Raw genomic sequence first — 18,759 nt, 5'->3', positions numbered from 1 at the left:
TACTTAAAGCTATGGTTCCGTGATTAGGCATCTTTTGCCTTTTAGATATGATTTGACCTGGGAAAGAGAGTTTTGAAAATAACAGAGCCCTAACCCGTATAGGAAGTGTTATAATTAAACTTTCATTTATGTCCCCAAACTGCTGTTTATATAGACTGTAATATTTATATTTTTTGATCATTTTTTAAAATGAACAGTTAGATGAGATAGAAACTTGAGTTTTAAAGATTAGTATTGATATTACTTTTTAGAAATCAAGACCACCACAATCAGAACCACTTTGAAGCCTTCCTGGAAGGAACAGTCCATACCCAACCCAAATACTATCCTCATAAAGCATTCCTCAGTTCCTCTAGCCAGATGTAATCTCTCCTTCCTTGAAATTTCCTTGTTTTTTTATTTTACCTATACTTAATTCATGCTGTATTACTTTATACCTTGTATAAATTTATTTATATTTATGTCTTTATCTCTCCTAAACATCTTGAGAAAGGATCTCTGATGGACTCATCTTTATGCCCACTTAATCAAAACCAGTAGTCAGGTGCTTGCATGTTTGCTGTAGGAAGAAAATAGCTTCTCTGAAGTTACAGACTATAGTGACAAAAGATAGATGAGAAAGATGCTCTTTGTATTCTATCCAAGTGAAGCAAATCTGAGGCTAGTGAGGAAGAAATAATGACTGAATGCATTTACCCATTCCCTTTTATTCTTAAATAGTAGTAAACTTTAATATTGAGTTCTTGGTGTAGATTTCATATTTGTTTAGAATTAAAATTAGAGCTCTGTATATTAATTTTTGAAATTCTTTTTTTGCTTTAGTTTCTTAATAAAAAGTTAAAACAAACATTAACCACCTGTGATTGCTTACATTTAAATCAAGGAATTTTTTAATACATTGATCAGAAAGAAAAACCAGGGATACCTTAGTACCCAAATGTGATGATGGAATTTACCTATAAATTCCATGGCTTTTAATAATAGAATCCACATTTCCTATGTTTAGAATGGAATATGGACAGGGAATAGCAATTCACTGGGATCCTGTTTCACTATTGCCCACCCCCGGCTAACAGTTGTTTGATAATGCAGTTTTTTGCCAAGAGTTATAAGAGGCAGGCATGGCTGAACAAATGGTTCCTGTGATCCAAAAGCTTAGAAGAATCAGTTGATCATGTTGCTAAAAGTTGCCTAATACATTACTATGTTAAAATTTATACAAAGAATTTTCATTTTCTAAAGGAAAATTAAGTAGGTATAAATTTTCTGTATTTATCTTTTTGTTTAGTGGGAAAGAGATACCAGGGACAGCTTTACCAATCTGTTGTTCTAATTTCTTTTCTGGATCCTCTCCCAAGCTGTTTGCTTTTTATTTAATGTATTCACTAAAATATTGTTTAGAGCAACATGTTCTCTACTGTTCAGAATAAAGTTTGTTAAAAGAAGTAGCCCCTCCAGATTTAAGACTGTCATTGTTCAGTTTGTGTATATAGGATTTCATGATGAGTGAATGACTCAAAAAGTAAGAATCATTTAAGAAATTTTCCTTAGGTCACTGTTAACATCTTTAATTTCTGTTTCTTTGAAACAAGGAGACATAAAAAGATTAGGGAAGTCAAGTCCTGTCTGTCTATTCTGTGGTATATACTTAGTAAGTCATATTGTCTTTCTGCTCCTTCCTTTTCTCTACAAATGAAATGGAAGATGAAATTGAGTAATGGAAATGGTTTTGAGGTCCCTTGAGAAAGGCTCCCTGAAATAATGTATTAAAATACTAATATCCAGAGTTAGGTTAGTTAGAGGCATATTGTAATGGGAATAGGCCAGATTCTTTGTTTTAGTGTAACCTAATGTATTTATGTTTTCCAACCAATGTTTGAAAGTTCTTTTATTTATCTGTGCCCTTTGTTGGTCACCTTTACTTTTGAAAGGAAGGATTCTTAAGGTTGGAATGAAAGAACTCAATAACTTCTCTCCCCCTTCAACAGGCCAAAGAGCGACATATATTAGACTTCATACCCAAATTGCCCGGAGCACTTCAGCCTCACTAGACTCCACAACCCAGTGGACAGAGTGAGGGGAGGGTATGCCTGGAGTACCTTGAAAGGACAACCAACTGCCCTTTTAAGGAGTGACTCTACAAAGTAAAGGCTGGTGGGGGTTTTGGTTTTGTTTTAACTCTCATGCCCTGCATCTCTGTAACAATCCTAGTACTTCATATTTTTCAAGAGCCTCTTTAAAATTTTTTTGAGAAGGTTAGTAATGTTCTGTCATTTTGGTTTTAAAGCAAGAACACTGGAGTAATAGTTCGGGAGTCACAAGCTCTAAATCCTGGCAGTCCTGCTAGCCACGACATGATTCCCGGGCAGATTTCTTCCCTTTTAGGGCTGTTTTCTTATGTGCTTAAATGAGGAGGTTGACCCAGCTCAATAGTTCTCATTTGGGGATGCCTACTAGAATCACCTGGGAAGCTTTTAATTTTTCAAACAGCTTTATTGAGATATAATCGACATATAATAAGCTACCCTTATTTCAAGTGTGCACGTTGATAAGTTTTGACATGGGTATATACCCATCACAATCAAGATAATACATACCTGGAAAGTTTTTAAAAGATAAGATGCCCGGGCAAATTAAATTAGATGGGATGGGGGATGCACTCAGGCATCAGTTGTTTGTTTTTTTTTAAAGTTCCCAGGTAATTCTCTGAACTAGAAGATAACCATTGAGGACTGACTTGAAGAGACAGGAGGCAAAAATCTCTGTTTTATGACTAGGAGGAGAGAATTATTTTATATATATTTATAATAAATAATCTATATAATGTATAATTTTATATTTATATAATTATATATTATATAGAATTTGTTATATATTCATATATAGAACTCTAGCCTTCTACCGAGAACAAGTCAATGGCAGAGCCAGGGCTAGTAGCTAAGGCATCTAATACCTTGTCTGTTGGCCCTTCTATCATCCTCAGTGAGCAAGTCATTTAAAAGAGATCAATGTTCATATTAGGATTCTTTCAGGGATAGTGGATCTGGTATCCTTCCTGAATCAGGATGGTCATGAAATTTGAGTGCTAACTCAGTTAAGAAGCTGCACCTGTGATTTGTCACATCTTCAACTCAAACTTTTTACCTCTGAAAAAACAGATATAATCATTGAAAATTGCTGTGGAGAGAATAAAATCTGGTGTTATGGGTTGAATGGTGTCCCCCCTCCAAATTCATATGTTGAAGTCCTAACCCCAGATACCTAAGAGTGTTAACCTTATTTGGATCTAGGGTTGTTGCAGGTGTAATTAGTTAAGATCATACTGGGATAGGGCGGGCCTCTAATCCAATGTGTTTGGTGTCCATATAAAAAGGGGATATTTGGACATGTGCACACCAGGGAGAACACCACATGAAGATAAAGGCAGAGAATGGGATGATGCAGCAAAGCCAAAGAATGTCAAAGATGGCCAGCAAAACCGCCAGATGCTAGGGAAGAGGAGGGCATGGACCAGATTCCTCCCTTACAGCTCAGAGGGAACCAGCTCTGCCCACACTTTGAACTTGGACTTGGGGCCTCTAGAACAGTGAGAAGATAAATTTCTGCTGCTTAAGCCACCCAGTGTGTGGTATTTTTCCATGGCAGCCATAGGAAACTAACACACCTGGTAAGTTTTTGCTCTTCCAACTTTCCTATTTCTCTCTGTGGGCAACTTGGATGATGTATTTTATTGTTCAGTGAAATCAGGGGTAAGGCCAGGAACTATTTTCAGGGGTGTTACAGATTTGTTGGAAGGTCTTTTGTCAGGTTGTATTGGTAACCCAGTGTTTGTGAGGTACGTAGTGTTGTGGTAAAGGGCCTGGATTCTGGAGTCAAGACCACCTAGATTCAACCCCAGTTCGTATTAACTCTGTAACTTTGGAGAAGACATTTGATTTCTCTGGGCCTCAGTTCTCTTTTCTGTAAAAGGAGTAGGGAGTGCTAACTCCTTTAAGGAATGCTATGAGGTTGCAATGAAAGGCAATGTGAGATGCTTTAGAACAGTACCAGGAACATACTGAACATTCAATACATTTCTTATTACTATTACTGAACTGTTCTGTAATTGATAAATATTATTAGGAACCAACTGTGAGAGAAAAGGTATTCTTGTGGGTTTGTGTGTGGGTGTGTAAACAAACAAAACCTTTAACTCATTTGGTCCTAAAATTAGGAATAGGAAACATTTTAAAGAATATTTGAAGCAACAGAAACTAGGTAGTTTAAGCAAAAGGAATTCATGAGAAACAGGTGTATTTCATGGAGGTCAACGGCAAGAATGCAGTTGGACTTCATGAGGGACTTGGACAAGGCAACAGAAAGGCATCAGGAGCTCTTCCTTGTCTCTGAGACATCTCTTCATTCTGTCTCATCTACAGAGTTCACTTGGTGGAAAATGACTGCCTATACCTCTCCTTTCAAGAAATCAACCCAGGATAAGATTAGACTCTTTGTCCCAATACCAAATTCCAAAAATAGGGACTCCACTTCCCAGTCCTACTCTGTCCAGTCATCTGTGGTCATGTCATGGCATGGGGAGCGGGTTCACATAGTACCTAGGAAGCTTCTAGGATCCCAACTCTGTACCCAATGGCTGGGAGGGTTGGAGAGGGTAGTTGGGACGCAGCCACAAAAAGAGGCTAGATACCCCACAAAACCACAAACAAACGTGCTTTTATTTCAAGTTTGACCATAATGATGGCACTTTCAAGGACTCTGAGAGAGAATAAAAAGGAGACTGAAAGGGGTGAGGAGAAAAAGATACTGAGAGGAGAGCAGGGCAACCCCACAGAGGGACGGAGGCTCACAACACGATAGCCCCCGAGGGAGAGGACCAGCGTCTCCATGCCAGCCTCAGCCCTGAGAGGCAACAGACACTGCCTGGGCAGCACAGGGTTGCATCTTAGCAGGAACTGGTTTGCTAAATCAAGGGCTAAGACAAAAAGCTCAGGTCTTTTGGATCCTGATTAAAAAAAAAAAAACCAGTATGCTTCTTGCCTCACACTTCTGTTCCCTGCTTTAAGAGAGAGACTAAAGAATGGAGAGGTTTGAAATTCAAAGGAAAGCCAGCCCCACGATCTTTTGTTTGGCTGATCTTGCATCATTAGCACCCAGCTGCTCACTGGCTGCTCATCTTGAGCATTAAAAAAAAAAAAAAAAAAAAAAAGGGCTAATTGCATTGTTAATAAGTTGCTCCCTCTCTTGTGGGCATCATGTTTGCATATTTCACTGGATTCTTTTCCTAGAGACTCTAGAGTTTAATTTGGGTTGTTTTGTGGTAGTGGTGGGTGTCCTGAGGGTCACAGCCTGGAGGGGAGTTTGGTGATGTGGTGAACCGAGGAAATATTTTAGGGAAAGGACAGTATCAGTTGGCTCAGACTGCTATAGTGAAATACTATAAATTGAGTGGCTTATAAACAACAGAAATTTATTTCTCACACTGTGGAGGCTACAAGTATGAGATCAAGGTGCCAGACTGGTTGATTTCTGGTGCGAACCCCTCTTGTAGGTTGCAGACTTTTCTAGTTAAATCCTCACATGGTGGAGAGCAGAGCAGAGCAGAGCAAGCAAGCTCTCTCCTGACACTTTTAAGGGCACTAATCCCATTCATGAGAGCTCCACCCTTAGGACTTCATCTAATCCTAATCACTTCCCAAAGTCCCACCTCCTAATACCATCACATTTGGGGAGTAGGGTTTTAACATATAAATTTTGAAAGGAACACAAACATTCAGTCCATAACAGCAAAGGAATCATATGCACAAAATCCTCTAATGCTTCAACCAAGTGAAATGTTACCACTTCTCATAGAGTGAAACTTAGAATGACAGGTTTTAAGGTAGAAAAGGAGCTCTTGTAGGAAGAGGGAAGCAGGCATCTGTCCAGAGGGGCTCAGGAGGACCACTGCACTGTCAGCACTCTCCCCCCGCCCAAGCATGTGGGTGACCCCTGATTTCATGACCTGTTGTGACCTGCCCCCCTTGACCTAGGGACCCCCATGAGGAGTTAAAGTCTCTTCCCTACAGCTGCCCCCCCATGAGGAAGCACAAGATATGGTAAAGGACAAGGGTATTACAAGACTGCATTACTCGTTCAGGGCCTTATCAGAGGTTGCTGGTAGAAAATTATAATTGAGGCTTTCTTATCTCTTTTTCCATCAGAAGCATGACTAGCAGCAAGAATGAAATATAAAGAGCTTCTGGTACAGAGAATCACCATAGAGCTCACCCTCCTCACTTGAATGTTTGTTCTTCTCTCCCGCATCTATTGAGCACCTCCTGCAGAGCACGTATGGTGCTGTGTTAGGACCAGGTCCCTGCACTCCTGAGCTTCATAGATGTTGTGCTTAATATTTCTGAGCACCTGCAATGGCTTTACCTATATTATCTCATTTATTTATCACAATATCTCAATAGCATCCACTTTTTATAGAAGAAAACTGAGGCTGTCAGGGGATAAGTGACTTAGTGTGTTTCAGAGTCTGGATTTGGACCGAGATCTCTGACTCAAAATCTTGATCACTTTCCACTCAAGGGGGAGGCAGACATGTTAGCAGATAAATATCCTATAACAAAGTTAATGCTCTAAAAGGCAGATACGAAGAGTGTTGGTGGCTGACTTGCCCGGAGAGTCAGCAGAAACACTCTGACAGTTTTATTCATCAGAACTGGGGAGACAAATGGGCACAACATATATTCCCTGCCCTCGAGGCATGTTCAGGGTCTGGGCTAGCTCCTCTTTGCTTCCTTTCTTACCTCTGAGAACTGTTCCCTTCTGCTCTGCCTATTAAATATCATCAGCAATAACTATACAACCCCTGACCTATGTCTGGGGTGCCAGATAAAATCCAGGATTCCCAGTGAAATTTGAATTTCAGATAAATGAATATTTATACTAAAGTATGTCCCCAATGTTACATGAGATACGCTAAAAAATCATTCATTGTTTATCTGAAATTTAAATTTCATTGGGTGTCCTGTATTTTTATTTGCTAAATCTGACAACTCTAAAACCCAGCCAGAGACCTCTTTCTTGGTCCTGTCAGCAGCCTTATCTTTCTTAGCCCTTAGCTTTTCTGTGTAGCATCCTGATAGTAGCCTGGCTCTAGGCTGTAGGTCTCCACCCAAGTGCCGTATGTGCCCCAGCATGAGAGCTGGGTCTACTGCTGCTGCAAAGAAAAGCTTTCATCATATTTTCTTGCTTTGCCTCCTCTGATAGCACCTCCCTGGCACTACATTGGCAGGCTGGCTCAGTGGGCAAAGCATGAAGGTAGAAGCTGGTAGAACTTCATCTCACCGGAAATGGCCCAAGAGGAGAAAATGTTGAAACAGCAGAAGTCTTTGGCCTAAACTCAAAGGACAGATTGTTATAAATACCCTTCACTTTGCAGGCTGGAAAAGGAGACATTTTTAGTTACGTTGGGCTCCTGGTCCCCCTTTCTCCTCTACCCTGTTCAGGTACTTACTAAGGACCTAACATGAGCACCACACTATCCAGCAGGCAGAGATAAGTAAAACTTCTCCCTCAAAGATTACATGGCCCTGCAAATCTACCTAAATAGATATAACATAATAGAAAATGGTAGTGTCCAAGAGAAGTACAGAGAGAAGGCTATGGGACTTCAGAAGAAGAGGGCACTTTGGGGTGAGGGAAGGGTTCAGTCCAAGCACCTTCATAAAGGAGGTCTTTTGAGCAGACCCTCAAAGGATAAATAGTACTCAAACATCTCTCAATTTGCTAAATAACAAATTATTGAACACTCATTCATTAATAGCAATTTACAATTTGTCAAAGGACTGGTTCAATAAAGTTGTTCCTTTTAACTATTTATAAAATGTATAGAAATTTGTTTTTTCAACCAAGGCTTGCAAATATTATTTTTAAAAATCCCAGGCAATGTTCGTGTCCCAAATGTCCAAAATATCATAAGGTTGATTTCTCTCTTCCACTCAATTTTATTTTTTAGAGTTTAAAAATTGTGAGTTTTAGGTGTACAGCATTATAATTCGACATCTGTATTCACTACAAAGTTATCACTATCACAAGTCTAGCTGTCATCCATCACCACACAGTTGACCCCCTTCACTCACTTTGCCTACCCCTCGACACCCTCCTCTGGTAACCACCAATCTCTTCTCTGTATCTATGAGTTTGTTCTTGTTTCATCTTGTTTGTTCATCCATTTTTTCTTTAGATTCCACATATGAGTGAAATCATATGGTATTTGTCTTTCTCCATCTGACTAGTTCACTTAGCACAACACTTTCAAGGTCCATCCATGTTGTTGCAAATGGCAAGATTTCATTCTTTTTTTTTTAATGGCTGAGTAGCATTCCATTGTATATATGTATATATACCATATCTTCTTTATCCATTCATCCATTGATGAACACTCAAATTGTTTCCACATCTTGGTACTGTAAATAATGCTCCAATGAATTTAGCAGTGCATATATCTTTTCAAATTAGTGTTTTTGTGTGCTTCAGATAAATACCCAGAAGTGGAGTAACTAGATCATACAGTAGTTCTATTCCCAATTTTTTGAGCAATCTTCATACTGTTGTCCATAGTGGCTGTACCAGTTTACAGATCAGTAAGTAGATCCCCATCACCTATGGTCCATGCAATTTTCAATCTGGTGTTTTGCACTGGTTTTGGGGTCAAGTCTGCACATGTGCCCTTTAAAAGTGGGTTTTCCATTCCCTGCAGATCTACAGTTTTCCTGAGCATACTCCCCATTGGTTTTCTAAACCAGGTGTTTCGGATGCTTGTCTGGCTTGTCTCTCCTGTGCAGGATCTAAGGATTGGGGTGACTGATGTGGCACTCACATCTCTTTGTGGTCCCTCTGAATGTGGATTGCTGAGGCTGGGGTGTGAATTTTTCCTTGGTGCACTGTGTCTCTGCTTCTCCTACCAACCTCAATGTTGTCCTTCTACCCTTGTTGTGGAGGTTCTGTTCACCCAGTTTTCAGGTCCCTTTCTGAGGGAATTATTCCATATGTGGTTGTAAATCTGTTATGTCCATGGGAGGTTGTAAGTTCAGGATCTTGCTACAACACTATCTTGAAACTTCTCCTTTCTGATGAATCTCTTCCACCCAATTTTAAATTCATTTTGCTGTCTCCCTGGGCTTCTGTGACTCCACTGACTTGATTCCCACAAGTACCCTTTTTTGCAGACACATGCTTGAAGCTTTTTTTATCCTGCAACTATTTCTATGTAATTTCAACATTTTTGAAATAAGCAGAATAATAGACTAACAACAAACACCTGTGTGCCCACTGTTCAGCTTTAACAGATCTTATCATTTTGCCATATTTGCCTCAGATAATTTTTTCCCAGAAACAAAATATTACAGATAGAGTTGAAGCCGCTATATACCATTGCCTGTGATTTGATCCCTTTCCTTATCCTCCCTCTCCAGAATCTGAGACTTCTCATTCGCATGTTTATTTATACTTTTCTACATATGCATGACTCCACAAAGGTTTAGCATTGTTTTGCATATGTAAAACTGTACATGTATATATGTATGTCCTTCTCTAACATTATGTCCTTATGATTTATCCATACCTAAACTTAGAACTGTTAATTCATTTTAGAGTACTGTACACTATTCCATTTTACAAAGCTACTACAATTTATTCACTCTTCTGTGGCTGGACATTTAAGTTATTTCCAATTTTTTATTATTACAGACAAAGCTGGAATGCATTGTGTACATATGCTGTTGTCTGTCTAGAATATGTTACTAGAAATGGCATTCTATAGATTATACTCCTCTTCATCTTTGTTAGGTATTGCATAGTTGATTACCAAAACATTTGGATTAGTTTACTCTCACTGGCAATATTTCTGTTTATCAAACAGGGGGTAAGGGTAAACCCCACAGATAGTACATGGTACAAGCATGTTTCAGCCTGCAGGTATAAGGGAGTGCATGTGCTACCTCAGATCCTGAGCATTCCATGAGGAAGTGTGCGCCACCCAAGCACAGCTGGATACACTATGTACTGTGTGCAGGAGAGGGACTGCATATTTCCTGTGGTCTCACACATTTATAGAGGAGCATGGAGGAATCAGGTTCATCTGAGCAAGCTGGCTTTGCGATTAAGATTTTAGCCTTCCTAGCATGAGAAGCGTGTCAGAAGCAGCCTAGTAATTCAGAGAATTTGTAGATCAGAGGCTTTGCAGCCCTGCCTGAAGAGCCAGCTCATTGGTAGTCTCACAACAGTCATTCAGTAGACAAAATGGTTTCTCTCTCTGCCTTACACCTCTAGCTCTGGAGACTTATTAACAGCAGCCTTCTGACTCAGAGAGTGTATTAGTTGACAACCTTGTAACAAGTGTACATCATGGGCTATGAAAAGCATAAAAGGTATTTTGGGACTTCTTGTCCACATGTGTAATACAAAGGAAGGAAGAGTGTTTAAAATGTTTAAAATATAGGTCTTTAATCTGTTTACAATTCATTTTTGTTTTGGAGAAAGTAGAGATTTCTTTATTAAAAATATAATTAACTTATCCTAGTCCTATTTATTAAATAGCTTATGCTTTCTTCCCTTGATTTGCAACGCCCCCTCTGTCACTTACCAAGTTTTCATATATACATGGGTCAGTTTGAGGGCTCCCTGTTCTACACCTTTGGTCTATTTCTCTGTACATAGGCTAACACCATACACTCAGTTATTCTTACTTTGTAATCAGTCTTCATTTTTGAAAGAGCAAGTTCCTCGACTTTGTGATTTTTAAAAATTGTTTTGGCTTTTCTTGGCCCTTTGTTCTTCTATATGAACTTTAGATATAGCTTGTCAAGTTACCAGAAAATTCTGTTGTGATATGTATTAAAAATAGAAAATATAAATAATATACATACTGAATTGATAGATTTGGGAAGAACCAATCTATTTTTTTAAAAGAACTGAGTTTTTTTTTTTAAAGAACTGGGATCTTTATGATAAAGTGTACTCTCATCCATGATCTTGGTGTATCTCACCATCTTTTACAACTTTCAATGTTATCTTTGAGGGTACAATAATTAGACAGGTTTCCCCACTTGGATTTGGAACAAATTGAGAAATAAATGAATAGTACTTGGGAGGCAAAAATATTACCTTTTGCTGATAGACACCAGGTTAGCAGATATGGCTTTAGGTAGATAGTCCAAGTTCTTGGTACTAAATATTAGTAAGTATTCAAAAGATGTATATAAACAATCTCATAGATATAGCTATATATCAGCAACTTGCACCCCAAGAAGAAGAAAAAACAGAACTGAGCCTAGCATGCTCAGACTCTTCCTAAATTCACTATTTAATATCACTATTTCTTCAAAGGAGCAGAATGAGTCAAGGAGTAGAGAGAGTGAGAGTTACACCAGTAGCGCTCCTTTCAAATAGATGGAAATCTTACAAGTAGGAAAGAAATAGGTCTTTCTTTATTGGTACGTAAGGTGCTTGTCTTGTAAACTGAGAATGGAATTTGTTTCCCATTACATAATTTCATTGGTTATTATCAGTATTTAGGAATTCTATTGATTTATCTATGATGACCTCATTTTCAGCAACTTTAGAACCACCTTAAGAGATAAGTAATGTTATTATTCCTCCTTCAGACGAAGAAACTGAGGCAATGGAGAGTTTAAGTAACTTGCTCAACATCACAGACCTAGGGTATGATACAGCCTGGCTCTGGTCTAGGCAGTCTGATTCCACAGCTATCACTCTAGATCCCAGCACAAACTTCTTTCACACGAATACATGGTATCCATTGTATGGATGACCTACCATTTATTTATCCAATCCCTATTGATGAGTGTTTAGTTTATTTCCAATCTTTTCTTATTACAGATACGGTGCAATGAATAACCTTGTACATACGTCATTTTAAACACATGTGAGATAAATTTCTAGCATAACAACATGTCCTACAAGATTTTACACTTCTCCTGCCCCAGACTTGGAGTCAATTGTTTTATCAAGGAGCCTGGTTTCTTTTGGGGGGGAGTGGTATCTAGAAACCAGTATCTGGGCATTTGACATGTACCTTTTATTGAGACTCTTTTAACCTTTGAATGTCTAGAAAATGTCTTCATTTTGCCCTCACTTTTGAATAAGTTTGACTAGTGAAACAAGTTCTAGGTTAATTTCCTTTCCTTAGCACTTTGAAAATACTTCTTCATTATTTTTTGGCATGACAAGTTTGCTGTCATTTTAATGATCACTTCTCAGTAGTTAATCCTTTTTCTCTGATATCTATTAAGCTTTTTCTTTATACTTAGTATTCCACAATTTCACTTCAATGTGACCAGATATGATAAATTTATTCTTATTTATCTTGCTTGATACTCAGCATGTACTTTTTATATGAAGACTCATGTTTTTCTTTACTTCTAAAAAATTTCAACTATTTTATAGCTTTATTGAAATCTAGTTCACATACTATAAAATTTATTATTGTAAAGTATACAATTCAGTAGTTTTTAGTATACTCACAAAGCTCTACTACCATCTCCAATATCTAATTATAGAACATTCAGCACAGCAAAAGGAAACCCCATACCCATTAGCAGTCATTCCCCATTCTTCCCTTCCCCAATTCCCTGGCAACCACTAACCTACTTTCTATCTCAACAAATTTCATATAAATGCATCATATGCTCTGTGACCTTTTTGACTGGCTTCTTTCACTTAGCATGATGTTTTCAAGGTTCATTCATGTTGTTGTATGTGTCAATACTTCATTCCTTTTTTGACTATATAATATTCCATTATTATGTACATACTGCCTCTGTTTGTCCCTTCATCAGTTGATGGACATTTTGGTTTCCATTTTTTGACTATTAAGAATAATGCTGCTTTGAACATCTGTATGTACATTTTTTAGACAAATAAATGCATGAAAATATATTTTCAGTAGAATTGCTGGATAATATGGTATATCTATGTTTAAATCTTTGAGTAATTGCCAAACTGTTTTCCACAGTGCCTGCACCATATTACATTCCTACTAGTAGTGTATGAGGGTTCAAATTTCTCTATATCCTCATCAACAGTTGTTATTTTTTTCCTTCTTCTTGAAAAACTTCTTTTAGCCATCCTAGTGGGTGTGAAGTGGGATCTCATGGTCTTTAAACAATGTTGAATATCACTGGCATTTGCATATATTCTTTAGAGAAATATCTATTCAAATTCTTTACCCATTTTTAAACTGGGAAATTTGTCTTTTTATTGTTGAACTGTGGAGGTTCTTTATATACCTCAGAATAATGGTACCCTCTTGAAGTACAAAAATGTTTAATTTGATGAAGTCCAATTTATCCATTTCTTCTTTTTTCAGTTGGTTTTGGTGTCAGTGTCTGAGAAACCACTGCCTAATCCAAGGCCATAAAGATTTATTCCTTTTTTTTTTTTTTTTATCCTAAGGGTTTGATCGTTTTAGCTCTTGCATTTAGGTCTATGGTCATTTGGAGATAATTTTTGTTTTTATCTGCAGTAGGAGTCCGACTTCATTCTTTTGCATGCAGATATACACGTGAACTATTAATTTTCAAAAATTTTTCCTCATAATTCTCTTATTTTCTTTTGAGATTAAAAAATGTTTTTATTGAAGTATAGTTGATTTACAATGTTGTCTTAGTTTTAGGTGTACAGCAAAGTGACTCAGTTATACATATACATAATATATATACATAGTCTTTTTCAGATTCTTTTCTATTATAGATTATTACAAGATATTGAATATAGTTGCCTGTGCTATACAGTAAATCCTGTTGTTTATCTATTTTATATATAGTAGTTTATATCTGTTAATCCTCAAATTCCTAATTTGTCCCTCCCCCTCCTCTCCTTTTCCTCTTTTGTAATCATAAATTTGTTTTCTATGTCTGTGAGTCTGTTTCTGTTTTGTGTATAGATTCATTTGTATTATTTTTTAGATTCCACATATAAGTGATATCATACTATATTTGTCTTTCTCTGTCTGACTTAATTTAATATGATAATATCTAGGTCCATCCATGTTGCTGCAAATGGCATAAAAAATAGATAAACAACAGGTCCTACTGTATAGCACAGGAAGCATATTCACTATCTTGTAATAACCTATAATGGGAAAGAATCTGAAAAAGAATATATATGTATATGCATAACTGAATCACTTTGCTGTATACCTGAAACTAGCACAACTTTGTAAAACAACTGTACTTCAGTTTTTAAAAAAATCATAATGAAGAAGCTATTGGCTTTTTAAAAATATCTCCCTGTTCTTGTTTCAATTTTGTCAGAGTTTGTCTCATAATTTTGCATCTGTGTAATGCATGTTACTCACAGAGCTACAAGAGTAGGGGAGGGATAAGAGAGAAGCACTGGCACTGAAGTGACAGTGGGAAGGGAAGAGGGAGGGTTTGGGAACAGGTGCAGAGTTCAGTTTGATAGTGTTGCAGAAAAATGTGTTACAGCTGGGTGTTACAGCTCAATTGTGACAGCAACGTTACAGCTCAGTTGTGACAGCAACCTGGATCCGGGGGAGAGACCAAGCAGCACTTGGAGAGTTGGAGAACTCAGGTTTACTATGCCAGGGGACCCAGAGAAGTTAACACTCCAAACTCTAGACCCCGTCTGTAGGTTTACACAGGCTTTTATAGGCTGCCAGTTTACACTTGGCAACATCACATGCAAGTGAAGTATAATGAAAGTTGACTAATTAGGAACAAGCTTTGTAGAAACGGACCAATCAGGAGGGAGAGATAACCAATCAGGAGTGAGGGAAATGGACCAATCAGGAGTGAGAGAAATAACCAATCATGAGTGAAGGAAATAACCAATCAGAAGTGAGCTCAGGGAACCAATAGAATTTTAGGGATAAGTAAGCTGTTTCAGAGGCAAAAAGTGAGACAGAGCCTCTGGGCCAGGGAACTGGATGGTGCTGGCAGGAGAGTAGCGGCCCTGCCTGGGGGTCCTGCTGGCCCTTTTATGGGGCTTCCCTCCTCAATAGGAGCAGAGCCTGTGCCAGGAAGTCTAGTGGGAGGCAAGGCTGAAAAGGTGGGTTGGGACCAGTCTATGGACTTTGGAATAAAAGGTGAGAAAATTTGAAGATTTTGAACATTATTCTCTTGGCAATGTAGTCTTTGAATTTTTTTTTCTTCACACAACAAACCCTTTGATTTAGGAAGGTTAACGTGCTTCAGATAGGCCAAAGGGAGAAGCTGGGTGGTCTAGGCCTCATCAAAAGCCTTGTCTCAAGTGGTCACTCTCCCCCTTGCTCTGCTTTGACCTCCTTTTCTTTAAAAAATAAAAAGTCATTTATTGATTTTAATTTTTCTTTAAAAATTTTTTTTTGTTTTTTTGGGGGGGAATGTAATTAGGTTTGTTTGTTTGTTTGTTTGTTTTTTTATTTAATGGAGGTACTTGGGACCAAATCCAGGACCTGGTGCATGCTAGGCATGCATTCTACCACTGAGCTATACCCTCCCCCTTGATTTTAATTTTTCTGAAAGTCATGATCAATACAGTTTTTTTTTAAACCTTTTTTAACAAGCCTATATACTGATTATAAACCAAAGGTTCCAGATGTCTCCTGCAAAGACTGACTTTCGTGTTAGTCTGTATTTAAAATACTCTGTTTTACTGCCAGCTCCTTCCGAGTTTCCCTCTTCTCAGCCTGGCTGTGGAAAGGGGCCGCCCTCCAAAGACACCCACTCCCCAGGCCCAGCTGTCTCCTCCCAGCAGGGGGCAGCAGCCACACACTTCAGGAGCTTGGGGGAGGGTGGCGTGTTGTGGGGTGCCCTGTGGGGAGGAGCTCATAGAAGGAAACCTGTAGAGTGGAAAAAGTTAACTAGTTCCTCAGTCCCAGCTCAGAGCTGAACCCACACCCTGCGGTGGGTTGAGCCACACACACCATGCTTTCTGTAAAGCTGACAGTCTTCTGGAGGGAGGAGGACGCTCTCAATATTTTTGAGGACCAGGCTTTTTGGTTTCTCCTCATTATTTATCCTCTGCCTTTGCCCATGTAACTTCTAGTTCCTCCAGTTTTCCTTTTCCCATTCTTTCACTTCCTCCACTTTCCTACCACCACAATTATGGGTCAATCCAAATAATCACCCCCTTGATGCCCTGTCCCGCTGGGAAGAAGAGATGCAGGGAGAGGGAGGGGCACGCTGGCTGGCTTCCCTACCTCCTCACCGCCCGCCCCCAGAGACATCATTTTTAGATTAGATTAGAGACTAACCAACTCTAATCAAAGGCCCCTGGCAATCTGTCACACATCTTCCTGTTCCCACTCACTTGCTGAATCTGCTACCTAGGCAGGATGAGAACACCGGCACCCCCCACAAGCTGGCACGTAACTTGGGCTACACCTGCATGCCACATGGGGAAGGAATTCCTGGGGGCAGAACATGTGGAGTTGGGGATCAAAGCACAGAGGTAAGGGATAGTTTTGCTCACTGCTTTTCCCCAATCCGCTGTTACAAGCCCTCATACAACATCACCACCCTGGCATATTACAGTAGAGGTGGGGTGGTGTAGTAGAAAGCACAGGGGGACCAGGAAACAAGTCCTAAGCTTGATTTTTCTGCTGTGTGGTTTTGGGCAAGTCACTTACCTTCAAGCCTCAGTTTTCTCATCTGCAAATTAATATTAATAATCCTTTCTATAACTACCTTACAGAGTTGAAATACTCAAGTAAGATCATGATATGAAAAGGTTTGTATACATAGTAGAATACTTCCAAAACATCATTTATCATGACTATTTCTTTTTCAAGAGCGCTTTGGCTTCTGTTTCCTGGGCACAGAATCCGGTATTGGGACAAACTGGATTCCTGAGTGTTCCAGGGCTATTGAGAGAAAAGACCAGAGGGAACAGAGTGGGGCTTTTTTTAGGGACTTGACTCCTAGCCCTCTGTGAGAACAGGGTTTTCTTTCTTTCCCTGGGGCCAGAGAAGAGAGACTAACAGAGAGACCTATCTTTAGAATTCTGGGTCCGGACAAGACCACCAAAGGGTCATTGGTCTTAGGCCATCTCCTTGCTCCTCAACTAGGCTGCATCTAAACTACCCAGGTGGGTAAGAAAGAATATGGCACGTCGTCTAATTGTTAGGTGTTTCCAGGGAGATTCCATATCCTGTCTTGGCATTTCAGAACAAAATATGTTTTACAGTGAGTTCTTCTTTGTATTTAAGTTTTCACCTTTTTCTGCAGTTGAAGGTTTTGAGTGCTTTGAGGGCAGGAAAATCATACATTCATCTTCGTATCCCATCTCAGCCCAGCACAAAGTGACCCTGGGGTCCAGAGTGACGAGCTGAACTGTATTGTTCTGTCCTCACCAGAGCTAGGAAACATGCTAGTCACTGTTTTTGGCCCGTTTTACGTACAGCATTTGCAAAGTTCAAAACAAACATTGCAGTAATTTGGCTAGCATCTTCTCTCTGAATTCCCCCTCCTTTGGGGAACTGAGCTCCCGTTTCTGCTCAAGGACAGGCCCCATGAGGGACTGGCTTAGGCTCCCCTCCCTTCCTTATCAGATGAAATCTGCCACTGAAGGAAATTGGCTTCTCCAGATTGCGAGAGACAGGAAGCAGCACTGAGAGGCAGTGTCCCAGGAGGGAAGCCAGAGAATTAGCTCAAGGCCCAGCACAGTCAGTGCCTGGCCCGGCCTCCTTCCCTACAGCTCTGTCTTGTTCTCATCATCTCCAGCCCCACCTAGCCTCCTCCTGGGTCCTGGCATATGAGGCTGAAAGGGACCGTAGAAATCATCAAGGCCGGCACACACGAGTCTTGTAGCCTGTGCCTGATTCTTCCAGAGATAGGGATTTTTCTGCTTCCCCAAGAAATCAGCTCCATTTTGCGTTTTATCCAGCTGACATCTGCCTCCAGCCAGGGCTTGTTTCCTCCACTGGACAGCCCTTCAGTTGCCCTAGTCTCCAAATGCTGACATCCCCCAGGGGAGGTCCTGATAAAGGCATTAGTTTCTCAGAAACTCACTAACCCAAAGGGCCTCCGGACAGGAACCTAAGCAGGAAGGAAATGCGGAGAACAATGCCTTTGGTGGTCCCTTTCCTTGCCAAGGAGACGTGCGTGGTTCATCCTGATATTTACTGTGACCTTGACATACTGCCTTTTCCCCCTTCTGTGTGCCCAGTGTCTTCTGGAAGAATCCTCCCCCACACCGATTCAGCTCACTTTATTAATTTTTGCTAAAATATTTAAAAGTATATTTAAAGACATCATGACATTCTGCCCCTAGGTACTTCTGTATGCGTCTTTAAAACAGAAAAATATTTCCCTGCAGAGCTGCAATCAAAATACCTACCAAAATTAATTATACTTTCCTGACTTTATCAAATTCTTAATCCAGGCTGAGAAGTAGAAGGCAACGGCCCATCTTCTGCCTTTGTCCGACTGCTTCCTTGTTGTAGTGTTCTTCTAGAAGGTTCTTCTGTGACCTTTATTTCTGTAAGTGGTAAGTTAGATGTTAGGGTTTGGTTCCATTCCAGTTAAAAAACATTTTTAGCAAGGATATACCCTCGGTGATGTTGGAACTTCATGTTGCCTCACATCAGGAGACATGAGTACTTGTCCTACTATTAAGTGATGCTGAGATTACCCCCTGGATTAGGTGTTGACCCCTTCATTGTGTTTTTCTATCTTGTGACCAGAAGGAAATCTGTGTGGTTGCTGTATTACAGCACTATATAAATGTCAGGTGATGTGTATATTG

At 39.5% G+C, this 18,759-nt stretch overlaps 1 protein-coding gene across 1 annotated transcript in view; it reads left to right on the top strand.

Moving 5' to 3' along the window:
* Nucleotides 1–16,380: 16,380 nt before the first annotated feature.
* NRROS (negative regulator of reactive oxygen species) overlaps nt 16,381–18,759 on the top strand; it is a 42,871-nt gene continuing 40,492 nt past the window's right edge. Inside the window, exon 1 of the mRNA XM_072963296.1 lies at nt 16,381–16,464. Within this exon, the coding sequence (XP_072819397.1) occupies nt 16,409–16,464 (56 nt within the window). The 5' untranslated portion in view covers nt 16,381–16,408. The remainder of the gene's footprint in view (nt 16,465–18,759) is intronic.

This window comes from Vicugna pacos, chromosome 1 (assembly GCF_048564905.1).
Source record: "Vicugna pacos chromosome 1, VicPac4, whole genome shotgun sequence".
Lineage (NCBI taxonomy): Eukaryota > Metazoa > Chordata > Mammalia > Artiodactyla > Camelidae > Vicugna > Vicugna pacos.
This window is presented reverse-complemented; position numbering and strand designations above follow the sequence as displayed.